This window comes from Lepidochelys kempii, chromosome 10, assembly GCF_965140285.1.
Source record: "Lepidochelys kempii isolate rLepKem1 chromosome 10, rLepKem1.hap1, whole genome shotgun sequence".
Classification (NCBI taxonomy): Eukaryota; Metazoa; Chordata; order Testudines; family Cheloniidae; genus Lepidochelys; species Lepidochelys kempii.
In genome coordinates this window covers 35,228,392-35,241,510 of record NC_136389.1, presented here as the reverse complement: position 1 = coordinate 35,241,510, position 13,119 = coordinate 35,228,392, and the positions used below count along the sequence as shown (strand labels likewise).

Below are 13,119 nucleotides of genomic sequence, written 5' to 3'. Positions count from 1 at the left end.
AGAAATCAGTCAGGTTCTTAAAAGAAGGTTTTTATTTAAAAAATGGTAAAAATCACTTCTGTAAAATCAGGATGGAAAATAACTTTACAGGGTAACAAAAGATTCAGAAACACAGCAGAACTTCCTCTAGGCTTAGTTTCAAAGTTACAAAAAAACAGGAATAAACCTCCCTCCAGCAAAGGAAAAATTCACAAGCAAAACAAAAGATAATCTAACACGCCTTGCCTGGCTTTTACTTACAATTTTTGTAATATGAGAAACTTTTAGGATGGTTTATAGGAGAAGGAGTTTTCTGACCTGATGTTTCTCTACTTCCCAAGAGAACACACAAAACAGAGCCTTCCACACCACCAAGATTTGAAAGTATCTTCTTTCCCCATTGGTCCTTTTGGTCAGGTGCCAACCAGGTTATTTGAGCTTCTTAACCCCTTACAGGTAAGGAGGAATTCTAGGCTACCCTTAGCTGTATGGTTATGACAACTGCAAAAAGCAGGTGGTGAGAAAAACCTTTGCTTTTAATTCATTTAGCTTTCTAAGTTAGATATTAGTTTGCATTTTATTTTTTAATTTCTTTGTAACCAATTCTGACTTTTTTATCTCATTACTTGTAATCACTTAAAATCTATCTATCGATAGTTAATAAACTTTGTTTTATTGTCTTATCTAAACCAATGTGTTTGGATTGAAGTGTGGGGGAACCTCCACTTGAGATGACCTATCCGAGAGGGTTTGTGCATATCATTATCTGATAATAAAATGATGGACTTTCTATGAGTTTGTATTGTCCAGAAGGAGAGAGCTAGGCAGTACAAAATGCATGTTTCTGGGGACAAGTCTGGGACCGGGAGTTTGCTGATGTTGCTCTGCAATATAATTCAGGAGTGGCTGGCCAGAAGAGCTCTTATAATTCAGCTGGGAATGGTTTTGAATGCTGGAGGTTATCTGTGAGCAGGCCAGGAGTGGTGGCTCCCACAGCGTAGCAGTGTAAAAAGCACCCCAGATTGGAGAATTGAGGTGACACAGCTGTCCATCAGTCCAGACTGTAGCCTGAGTAATGTCACAGGAGGTAATGCTTAACTAACTGCTGCAGTTCTGAGAACGTAATGCTGTCACGGTGAATAAGGGATATTCAGAGGCTGGAGAATACTTAGAATTTCAAAAGGCGGTGGATGGGTTTTGAAAAGAGGATTTGCTGATGCTACTGAAGTCTGAGTCGCAGCAAATGGCAAGGAATGCTGCAATCAGATTCCAAAGGATTTGCATTGTTTTATAGGATTGGGGTGCGGAAGGCAAATGCAGCTCAATCCCCAGGTGAGAAAGTTACAGTTGAGACCCTCTAGTTCAAGTAAAAGCCTAAATGGTTGAAGACAGGAAATTTGCAGTTCTAGCACCAGACCTGCCTCTGCACCCAACACCTTCCCTCTCTCCACCTGTGGGCTGGAGCCCCTCACTGATCCCCAGAGAAAGCCATCCCTCTGTTCTGCTGGGTGTATGATCTCCATTAGTATGGTATTTAGCTGTAGATCATGCACCCCCCCTGCCAGCCTCTACTGGGAAACAGAATGTAATTGCAAGCAGGCAGATCACAACTGATTGCTCGAGCAATACACAGGACCCAGAGGGACTGGATAGAGGAATAAGAGACACACTGGGTGCATCCAACCTCTTCAGTCTATATCACATGACTTGTTGATTGACCTGAGTGGGCCTGCACTCTGGCAGTGACAGATGCTGGCTGCGGTCTCAGGCACAAGGAAGAAGGACTTCTACCCTGCTGTCTCATGGGTCTGTGGCCAGTATTTGTGGCATGGAGGAGGTCTGTGGAGCACGTGTGGCGGGAATTCACAGTCACTCGAGGGAGAGTGAAAGCGGGAGGTACAATGGGGTTTCCAGGCCATGCAAGGAGGAGGGGAAAAGAAGGTGGGCTCTTCAGCCCATCATGGGATGGTGGATGTAGGAGGGTGTCAGGACTGCATACTACAGGTAAGATATTTTATTTATTTGCATCAAAACCCTCCACCCCAAAGAAGGCCCTTCTAGGCAGTGCCTGTGTCACAGATTTATAAGAGGCGTTACAAACCACAACCCCTGAAATCAGCAGCATTTTCCCTTTCCCGCCCCAGCTACACTTCGTGCTAATCAGCAGCATGGATCAGAACTCCCATCCCACCTGGACAGACTCAGTTCTGCTGCACTGCCCACTCAACAGGCCTGGAGGGTTACGGGGTTTAGGTTGTTCTGGACGTTGGTTGGGGGATGACTCCTTTCTGTCTGAAGGAAAAGGGAACGACACAGAAAGCACTTTGCCAGCTGCTGCCTCTGTGTTGTAAACTTTAGATTGTGAGCACTCAGTGACAGGAACTGTCCCATGCTATGGGTCTGGGCAGTGCCCAGCACAAAGGGGCTTTGATTTCAGCTGGAGCCTCTGGACACTATAATCAATTTAAACAATATCAGCAAGTAGGTTACATCAAGAGCTCCCCTGATCATCTCAGTCATGGCAGCATGATTCAGGAGGAGAGGGGGCTTCTCCAGCAGGAAAGTCCCAGGCTGCTGGTAGCTTTCGAGCTCCTGCGCTATGAGATACTGTAGTCTTTGTAGTCACAGTGGGATAGCGGGACAAGTGGATGATCGAATCTTCACTTACTATGGAGTGGGTGGCTGCTGCACTCTTCAAAATGTGGGTGTGTAGCCCATAGTAAATGTGAACATAGGGTACGGTGGGCAAGACAAAGGGGTCTCCAGCCTATACGTGGATGGCCGAAATCTCCATCAGCATCAGATCCCCTATGACACAAGGAGTTCATAAAAGCCTACCAACAGTTCATGAGAAGACAAGACAGCTTATTATTATTCGACCACAGCCACGGAAAAATCCTGAGCAGCCAAACCATACCAACAGTAAAACCACCAGGCCACACTGCTACACCTCCAAGCTCAGCATCACCCAACGCAAAAATTTGCTATCATACTGAATTTGGGGGGAAAAAATCAGCAAAGGTCTCTGAGCGCCCAAGCAGCAGAATCCACAACAGGACAAACACCATGCCACCCCCGTTAGCATTTCCTGAGTCAGAGTGGTAGAGGCCCTGGAAGTACTATGGGATGTCTGTGCCCCTTGTGGATCGTGAAGTCAAATGAAATACACCTGGGCCCATTCTGCACTGGTGTGGTCAATGTATTACTCAAGAAGAGCAACTGCCCAGGGGGCCTAGAGGATGTGTTAGTCCAGCCAACACTTGGAATGAGAAGATCCACAGACCCCAAACTATCTCTTTAGTTACCGCCTGACTGTAAATCTTTCCTTGCTAGACTAGGTCACTGAGAAGGTTGTGACAAACTACCACCAGCAGCATCTAACGGTCGCCAATATCCATTTGGCTGTGGCACAGATGCACAGACGGGTGGTCTCATAGCTCTGGAGGAGGATGGTGGACCCTGTTGAATCCCGTTGATGGAGCTGTCCCCCCAAAGATTCTGCTCGCCGCCAGACAGATTCCCAGAGCATCAGGACAGGCAGCTGCTTCTCCTCATCCACAGCCCACCTGCAGAATCCCACCAGGCTCAGCCCTATCAACTCTCCTGCTTAGCCTCTCTGTCCAACCACTAGGGCGCATTGCCAAGCTCAAATCAACTGCTGATATACTGATAGATATGGGGCACAGTGCCATCCACCCAGCTACACCAGATTGTTCCACAGTAATGGATCTGGGAAAAATCAGGGGTTTGGACTGGATTGCCCCATGGCTACTCCATTTACATGGCATATTACAACAGAGGTGGTTGCTGGCCCCACAAGACACTCCCATCCTCACCCCCCAAGAAGGGCAAGAAAAGAGAAGAGGAAGGGAAACAAGAGTCACATTTGTAACATATTAAGTTTTAATGTGAATCCTTCAAGGACTTAACCCCATCGTTCTTCCTTCATGTACATCAGTTCTCCAAGGGCTTATTGGCACTACGGTGAGAAGAGGGGTGAGTCTGCCACGTCTGAGAAGGGAAGTGCGGCCCCCTCTAGTAAAGTCGACATAAAGGAAGCGTGGCCTCCACTCTGCAGCGTCAGGATCTGTGGCATACTCGCTGGGCCCCAAGGAGCTACAATAAGGCAGCGCTGTCAGAGGTAGTAGATCCTGGGCCAGGCAACGCGGCCAGAAGAGGCCTTCAGAGCTGGTAAGTGTTACTGTAGTCACAGCAGTCCCAGTCCACCAACTCGCTGCTGTGAAACCACAAACTGATCTCCCTCTGGGCCGTCTCCACAGAGTCACTGGCATGAACGACGTTCCTGCGGCCAAGAGAAACACGTGATAAGGCAGACAGGCAGCCTCAAGGGCAGAACCTGGATGCCCTTGCGGACATGGTCCTGCAGCCAAGACCCTTCCCCTTGCCTCTAGCCACCACAGATGGGCAATATGCCCATGTCATAGCCTTGATCACTTAAGTGTTACGTCAGTCCCCCCCAGCATCTCCCCACAGTTTCATTAGCTACCCCCCTGTGAGTACTCTCCCCTCACCCCGTGCCACTGGGATGGGGCAACCAGCCCTCTACAGTAATGCTGTCCATGGATGGGTCTACAGGAGGCTCAAGTCACAGACTGTCTCAGATGCCAGGGTGCTGCCAAGGAGGTTCAGGTCTGTGGGATTGCCAAGCATGGCACATGGGGGGAGGGATAGCTCAGTGGTTTGAGCATTGGCTTGCTAAATTGTGAGTTCAATCCTTGAGGGGGCCATTTAGGGATCTGAAGCAATAATTGGGGATTGGTCCTGCTTTGAGCAGGGGGTTGGACTAGATGACCTCCTGAGGTCCCTTCCAACCCTGATATTCTGTGATTGATTCTTGATTGATTCTATGACACTGCCCAGCACGGTGGAGCTAGTTGGCTGGCTGGCTCGGTGCGATTTGTACCTGCTGACATGGATGCTGAAATCTCCCCGGATCGTCCCAGGCTTGGCTTCAGCGGAGTCGGTATCTCCTACCATGGCCCTGGAAGTCCTAACCACATTGTAACCTTCCCACACCTGCAATACACACAGGCTCTGTGAGCTGAGACAGGGCAAGCTGCACAGAAACTCCCATTGCACAACCACCCTGGGGAGACAGAACTCTGCTCCAGTGGCCAAACTGGGTCTCCCCTTCAGGACTGATCTCAGGGCCATTATGCAGGCTGACTGGGTCCTGCAGAAGTGTGGTGGGGGGATACTGGGGAAGGCTGGGGGTGCCTGGGATCATGTTGAGCTCCTCAGTCCCATCAGACTCCTCCTGTTCAGTGTGAAAGAAGCAGAGTGGGGCAGCCAGCCAGGCACAAGGCAGGGGAGGGTCACGCCAAGCTGAGCCACAGCGCAGAGTCCTGGGCCTACACTGGCAGCATTGGCCCTGTGAGCGCTGATTCTGTGGGGGAGGGGAGTAAAGCAGAGGACAGAGACAGAGTGATGTGCGGGGAGGAAAAAACGAACGGAGACCAAAACCAAAAGGGCTGAGCGAGTGTCAAAGCACCAAGGCCTGGGCCAGGGGGAGGGGCTGCACCTGGGACTGATGTCAGCACAGGCTCATCATCTTCTCCCCCCACCGTGATCGTAAGCCCCTCCGCAGGTCACTGGAGCAAGGGGGTTTCATGATGTTTGCACTAAAGTGTCACTCGGCTGGGGAGGGCACACGAGGCTGGTCACCCTCACTTTCCGATTCCCGCACTCACGCAGGGCAGGTGCTGGTTCCCAGCACAGCAAGGGAAGGGCCCAGTTCCACCCAATATATGGTCCCCTGTATTGCACCGGGTGGGGAGCCTTCTCCACTTGGACCTGGGCAGTGCTTAATTTGTAATGAAAGAGATGCTGGGGCTCAAGCAATTGTTTTACATTCATAACTGACACAGCAAGCCCAGAGGTGCCAGGGCTCTGAACTGCCAGGCCCAGAGGTGCCGGGGCTCAGCACAAATTAAGCACTGGATCTGGTGTTGAACAAAGTGACTTTAGAAACCAAAGCCCCAGAGAATATGGATTCCAGGACAGAATGTGTTGGAAGATTCCCTTTCCTTGAGAGAAATCAACGATGAAACTAAAGTTAATGTCCTAAATCTACATTCCCATTCCCATCCCCACCCCCACCCATCACCTTTAAACCACCCCACCCTTCCCCCACACCCTTTGCCCCTAAACACACACGCACACACACACACAGCCTTACCATGGCAACCACTGGGCCTGAAGTCATGTAATGGATCAGTGCTGGGTAGAAGGGCTTCCTCCGCAGCTCATGGTAATGTTCTGCCAGGATCCCCTCATTGGCCTGGAAGAAAGGGGGGACCCCAAAGTGAGAAGCAAGCCCTGCGCCCAAGATAGGATCCAATGGGAAATCAATGCCCCCTCCCTATGGCTAGAAGAGAGAGTTCATTCAGCATTTCCTCTGCACCTTCCCTGTGCAGGGAGTGACTCTACCCAGATTTCTGGGAGAGCTGCAGAGGCAGGAGCCAGAGGACAAACAAATTCAGTTCTTCCTTGGCTCATGGCATCAACCAAGGGGGTGTCTCCCCATTTACATTGCCCCGACCTCCATTTGTGAGGGGGTGTAGTGGGGACCTAGTGGTCAGTGGACAAAGGGTTACTGGACTGGACTCCCACCCCAGCAGAGTCTGGTTTAAATCACCAAGGAGATGAGCCTGGAGGACTCAGTCTAAGCACAGAAACAGCACACTAGTGGCAATTGGCTCTGGCTCAGAAAGCCTGGAACTGGAATAGCAGCGGGCAACGAGCCAGGATTTAGGGGCAATGACAGAGTTGGGGATTGCAGGATTGCAATAATGGAGGCCCGACGATGCAGTGGGAGATGTTGCGGGGGATGTGGGGGTGAGGCTCAAGCCTTCAATAGTAGAGTGTAGAGGGCCAGAGCCGTCAGGGAAGGGAGGGCCAGAGCTGCAGGATGCGTCAGGAGACACACTTACACTCCAGACTGGACCAACAGGGGGTGCTGAGGGCCAGGTTCGAGCTGTGACTCTTGGGGAAGGTTAGACAGCTCCTGCCAGCATGGCCTGGCTCAGGCCAGCGTTGATAGTGCCTCACTTCCATCAACACACAAGCCCAGGCCATGTTTTAACATTCCCCGCCATCTAGCTGGTCTGTCCAGGTCTCCAGTCACCTGACCCCAGAACAGAGAACCAGGCTGTCCTCTGGGATGTGGCAAGCAGGTACCTGGAGCAGCTTCATGCCAACTAGCTTGAATCCACGCCTCTCAAAGCGCTTGATCACGTCACCGACCAGCCTCCTCTGCACTCCGTCAGGCTTCACCGCCACCAACGTCCGCTCCTGGATCCCAGGGATCCCTGATGGGCACCAAGAAAGGGAGAAGGGCAGGTTACAGCCCAGGTCACCCGTCCACAAACACAGCGAGACTGGGCACCATCCTTCTCCCAGGAGCTGCACAGGGAGCCCTGCAAGGACCCAACCTGAGCAGGGAGCAGGAATTATTGATTTCACACTGCAGCTGGTTTTGCTGCTCAGACCCGTGGTGCCGGCAGGAGGAGCCAGAAGTTCGGGGAGGATTCCCAACAATCCCAGCACTGCCTAGGTTTTGCTGCCTGGCCCCAGCTGGGAACTGCAGGGTGGGTAGGTTTTTCTCACAGGGAAAAGCCAGCCGGAACTACTGAGGGCTGCGATGCCTTGTATCCTGCAGCCACTGGACTAGCTGGAAGGGCCTGGCTCAGCCAGGGGACACGGGTGGGGGTCGGGGGTGGAGGCAGCTGGTGCTCAGTTCCTCTTTGCTGGTGACTCTCTGCTGGGTGGGGAGCATAGACCAGGCAGGAGAGAAGATTTCTGGATCTAATAGGACAGACCCATAATGCATTACAATTGGAGCTCCCCAGGCAAGAGCCAGGTGGGGAGAGGAGACATGTACAGGAAGCCCCTGGGCCTACCAGGAGTTTGCAGGGTCTTCAGCCTGAGGAATGGTTTCTGCGCTCCCCCACTCCCTGCTCAGCTCAGCCCCTGCCCCACTGGGATGCTGCTGCAGAGGATGGCTGCTCTTAGCTGCTTTGGCTGAACTAGCAGTGGGCTGGGCTTGGGGCTGGAGCTGTGTCAAGGCCGCAGGGAGCTGGGAGAAACAATCCACTGTGCAAAGTGCTCCCGAGCCAGGCGGGGAAGCATGGAGCATCGCAGCCTGCAGCATCTGTGGGAAGAGCTAGCAAGCAGGAGCCACAGTGCCAGCCTCCAACACACAGCTGCAGACACCACCCCAGTCTCCTTCCCACCCAGATCACTGCCTGCCCATAGCCCGCCCCCACCCTCCAGTATTAATTCTTCACTTTCAGCTCTGCCATCCTGGTCCATTGCCTTGCCCCTACCCCACCAGTCTGGGCAGCCCAATTATTTCCTTCTCCCACTCCTGTCTCATAGGGGGCTTTTCACTCCCTGCTGCCGCTGCTGCATGGGGTGACCTGGCCATCCCAGCTCACCAAGCCAGCACCCTCCCTCTCTTCCCTGAGTCCTACAGTGTCAGGGAGGAGAGGAGCATATTAGTGATTTCCACCCCAGCTGCTTGAGACCTCCTGGCCCATGGGTCTGAGTGCTTGGGACAGGGCCTGGATGGAGTTGTGTGTATTGTACAGCAGGGAGCACACAGGCCGCACTAGCCATTCCCCAGAATATGAGAATACACCTTCCTGCAGGATTCCCCCCCCCATCTAGCAAGCAAAAGGGATCCCACCTCTCCCCTTTCAGACAGCTGAGGCTCAGCTATCTGCTAACTGGAACGAACCAAGCTGGAGGCCTCAGGGGACTCATCTGTTTCCAACCTCAGCCCCTTAGTATTAAGCAGACTCCCAAAGGTCAGGCCTGGGCTTAGCCAGCCCCATGGGGAAGGGACACAACTCTTTAGATCTCGCTCCAGCCCGCAATCTCTTCCCAGGTGCTGAAGGATGAGCAGCCCCTGGTCTTAGCAGCGGGAGACAGGACTCAGGAGCCTTTTGAGTGGGCTTGAACTCGGCTGGGTGTTCTCTCCAGCCACCTGCGAGGGGCTACACAAAATGTACGTGATTTGCATTAAGTTGTGGGGTCCCAACACACTTTACAGGCTGTATGCCAACAAAGGATCAGGTCAGCCACCCCGGGGCAACTCCTCTGAACTGGCAACACTAAACAATGGTCCAGGACAGGACAGGAAAACCCCACATGGACATAGCAGTGTAGCTCTGCCAGCACAACCCCATTGTGCAGATGTAGCCTGCCCCCCTGGAAGGGGTTTTTCCATGGGTGTAGGAACACCGCCTCCCCAGACAAAGTTAGCTCTGGCAACGGACACACTCTGCCCTCAACACAGCTGCATCTACACAGGGGGTAGGTCAGCATAGCTACATGGTTTATTCACGCTCTGACCGTCATAGCTCAGTCGATATCACTTGTAAAGGCAGACCAAGCTGGAGGCTCCTCTCATCTCCACTGGAAAGTAGAGGGAGAATTGATGGAGGCAGCAGCATGGTTCTGTGCTTTGACCATGGAATGGGGAACCAGGACACTGGGATATATCTGCCCTTCAGCCCCATTTGTTTGCCCCACATGTGGCTATAACCCACACAGGCAGAACTAAACTTGAGTGCAGGCTTAAACCCGGTCAGATTCATGGTGTGGACAGTCCTCAGGGACTCCAGTGCCACAGGGCTGGGTCAGACTAGATGGTCCCTTCTGGCCTTAGTCTCTGGATCTCAGCTGGATCCCATCCACACAGGCAGGACAAATGAGTCCCAGTAATCAGGGCTAACGTATGGTCAGTTCTACGGTGCAGCAAGGCCTATGTCAAGAGCTACACCTGGACTTCGGGCCTTGCACTTCGCATTATTTGATGCCCAATTGTTTGCCGAGCTGCAGCCATCGCTGGGTGTTGGACTGAAACTGCTTGGAGCCAGGCTAGCAGCCCACTGGTGACTGTAAGCAGAGGTTCCAGCCTAATGCAGCCTGCTTTCAGTAATCCAGGCCTGGCCTATGCTCGGCCCCAAGGCAGTGGATTTTACTAAGACCAGACAGACGGACTGCAGGGGAGAACCCACTTTCCAAATGAAATACCTGGCCAGCTTGAATCTATCCCTCTTTTGCTAAGTTATGGGGGATTTCTGAAAGACCCCAAAGCTTTAAATCCCAGCTTAACTGGAAGGAACTAAAGTTCTCACTTCTCTCAAGCAGGGGCCTTTGCAGCAGGAGGGGAGAATACGGGGAAAAGATGAGTGGGATGTCGGCCCCACTGAGCCTGTCACCCATGGCTGCCCCTCAGCCCCATGTCAGACGCATCCCTAGCAATGGTGCAGGTGCCGCCAGCCCAGGCTGTGCTTGGGGTTGTGATACTGCTGAAGATGCTGGACCCAGTCTACCTGAGCCCTTACGCTGTTCCTAGCGCTAGAGCAGCTGAAAGAAAAAGGACGTGAATTTTCTAGAGCAGGCACTGCTGGACACGTGCCAAACGCAGAGGGGAGTCCAAGGATGGGGTAGCTTTCCCCTTTTGGCCAGCACCACCTCCTTCAAGACAACTTGGGAAGGGCTGATTGTATCGGAGCTCCACTGTCTTAAATACTGTACTTCCTCTTTCCTCCCAGAAGTTTGGAAAACATTCTGGTCTCCTGCTCAGACCAGGGCAAGGGGGGATCATGCTGCTGGGGCACCAGCAAAGGGGGATCAGGCTGGCTGGACTGAGCGTTCTTGGCCCAGGCACCAGAGGGAGACCCAGCAGCTTTCTCGCAGTGACAAAGGGACCAGCGCTCAGCATCGAAGCCCTCCCACCCCGCAGCGCCATTCCGAGCAACAACGTAGAAGTAAACAGCCCTGCCTTCTTTGTTCCAGGTTACAGTTTAAACCCACAATAAAACAGCGTGGGAGAAGAATCTCACCAGGGTGGCGTGTGCATTTTTCATTCTAGACGATTTCATTCCAGCCCTATTTATAACCAAGGCGGGGGGGCCCAGAGAACTGGTGGTGGAAAAGGGTCGTCCCGGTGCAAAGCAGCAGCAGGATCTGGCAGCCTCAGTCCCTGGAGCTTTAGCCAGCCCCCTCCCCCTGGCCAGCAGATGCCTGGAGGCTTGCAGCTCTGGGCAAGGGGCTCGCGGGGAGGGAGCAATTGCAGGCAGTGAGATCACAGAGCCAGCCAGCTGATGACCCAGCTGGGAAGCAGCAGAGGAAGCACATCCACGGGGGGACTGGAAACCAAAACAAACAAACTGGAAGGTGGGGGTGGTGTTCCCCAGGCACGTGGAGATATTGCGCTTACGAGACAAAGGCTAGGAGGGGGTCCCCCTCCCCCGGCCGGCAGCGATCAGAGCAGCGGGCGGCTTTGTTGTCAGTTTACAGACCTGCCCGCACAGTCCTCACGGCCCGCCGGGTGCAGAGGGCAAGTCCCCCCGCACGGCCGGGCTCGGGGCAGCTAGTCCACCCGGCCTCCGCCGGGCTTTGATGCTGCTCGGCGCTGGGAGTGCGATTTGTGAGCGGAGAAACACCCGGCGGGGGGGAGGAGATGGGAGCTGCAGACTGGGGCGGGGGAGGGGGGATGAGGGGTCCGGGAGAGCCCCCGGCGCCGCTGGGGGGGGGATCGGTCCCTAGCTCCGCACAGCTCGGACTCACCAGCGCTGTAGGGGCGCCTGGAGCCAGGCCCCAGGGAGCGGGCTGCTGGCGCCGCAGCCTCCGGCTTGAGGCGCTCCGGGCCCGGCGTGGAGCCGCACAGACTCCGCTGGCCCTGCAGGAGGCTCCTGGCCACGCAGCGCTGGAAGAAGCCCATGCTCGGACCCGGGCTGCCCGCTCCCCCTCCCAGCGGACCGGGACAGCAGGGCACAGCCCGGCCGCTGGGCTCTGCCTTCTCAGGCTGGAGTTTATAGTCCGGGCTTGTTGGGGGCCAGGGAAGGCCCCCCCCGCAGCACCACCCCAGTCCCGGTGAGGAACAAGGGAAGTGTCAGGTTTCCGTCCCACCCCTTAAAGCGGACGCGAGCCCCACAGGCGGCTGCACCGGCCCCAGGGCCGGCTGCTCTGTCCCTCCCTCCCACGTGCACCCTGCACCGGCCTCCGGGAGCCCAAAGCCGCTCCCCCGCCCATTGCATGGAGGGTACCAGCCACCCCAGGGGACACAGCGCTCAGCTCCTGCCCTTGGAGTGCTGCAAGGCCAGAGCAGAGCCTGCCCCGCTCCAGGCATTCAGCCCCGGGGGCCTCCCTCCCCTGGGCTCCTGCTCAGCCTGGTCACCTCCCTCTTCCCAGCAGCTGTCACGGGTCTGTCCTCCCGCTGACCCCTGCAGCCAGAGGCCAAGCTGCTAGGTACAGCACAAGAATCTCCAGGAAGGGTTTAGGCTCCCCCTTAGAAAACTCAGGTGGAAGCCCAGCAAATCCAGTCTGGGGAGTTTGCCCCAAGGTTAGAGAAATGAGACAGGAGCCCTGAAATCTTCAGCCCTTACAAACCCCCTTGGGAAGGGAGGGCAACTCCTCAACCAATGCCCTGAGAGACCCGGTGCAGTTCATGGCTCATCCACCCCAGGCCAACATCAGCACTAGGCTCTCCCCTGGGCGGGAAGCTATGACCTCCCCCCACTTTCCAAGCCAAAGTAGGGCTGGAGCAGGAGGTGGCTCATGGCTGCCTGTGCACATAGCTCCAGCAGCAGAGAGCAGCCAGGCCCAAGGAGTGTTTCCAGGAGGGACTGTACAGAAGGAGTTGATACAACACAGCACCTGGATGAGACACTGCGGGGAGGGACGGCTGGTAAGTTATTCGGAGGAGAGGTGGGGACCATCTGCCATGGTGCCTGGAAAGGCTGTGGCCTTGACTAAATTCTTTGCCTGCACAACCCCCAGTCACACCTGGGGGAGTGTGGCCCCTCTGGCCTCCCTGGAGCCGTTACAATGGCAGCTGTACATCTGCTCCTGGGGACAAGGAAATGCAGCCACATGCCCCACCCCCTCAAAGCACAAGTGGCTCTGCTGGATTGTTCTCCGTGACTCCTGCTGTCCCTACTTACTTACCACTTCAGGCACACCTGTCCTGCGCCACAGTCCTGCCACTGGTGATGGGAGAGCCTTCACCTCAGCAGCTTCCTCTGGCACCTGGAGCAGCCTTCGCACGTGACTCGGGGAAGGTATCTTCCATTATCTGGCCCCCCTTTGGGTCAGAATTTGCAT

The 13,119-nt window shown here is 54.5% G+C and overlaps 1 protein-coding gene across 1 annotated transcript; it reads right to left on the bottom strand.

Moving 5' to 3' along the window:
- Window positions 1-3,850: 3,850 nt before the first annotated feature.
- NME4 (NME/NM23 nucleoside diphosphate kinase 4) lies at window positions 3,851-11,944 on the bottom strand. The gene is made up of 5 exons (XM_073362824.2): window positions 11,584-11,944; window positions 7,180-7,310; window positions 6,179-6,280; window positions 4,904-5,016; window positions 3,851-4,282 (listed from the first exon to the last, which is right to left on the bottom strand). Exons 1-5 carry the CDS (start codon window positions 11,735-11,737, stop codon window positions 4,162-4,164), a joined length of 621 nt encoding a protein of 206 aa, XP_073218925.1. The 5' UTR covers window positions 11,738-11,944; the 3' UTR covers window positions 3,851-4,161.
- Window positions 11,945-13,119: the final 1,175 nt, after the last annotated feature.

What these genes read in the sequence shown, in the direction of transcription:
- NME4 (XM_073362824.2), bottom strand. Translation starts at nt 11,737, where the DNA reads ATGGGCTTCTTCCAGCGCTGCGTGGCCAGGAGCCTCCTGCAGGGCCAG. An exon ending in TTGGCATGAAGCTGCTCCAG is followed by an intron (nt 6,281 to 7,179) that starts GTACCTGCTTGC and finishes CCTTTCTTCCAG; the next exon opens with GCCAATGAGGGGATCCTGGC. An exon ending in CAGGCCCAGTGGTTGCCATG is followed by an intron (nt 5,017 to 6,178) that starts GTAAGGCTGTGT and finishes TGTGTATTGCAG; the next exon opens with GTGTGGGAAGGTTACAATGT.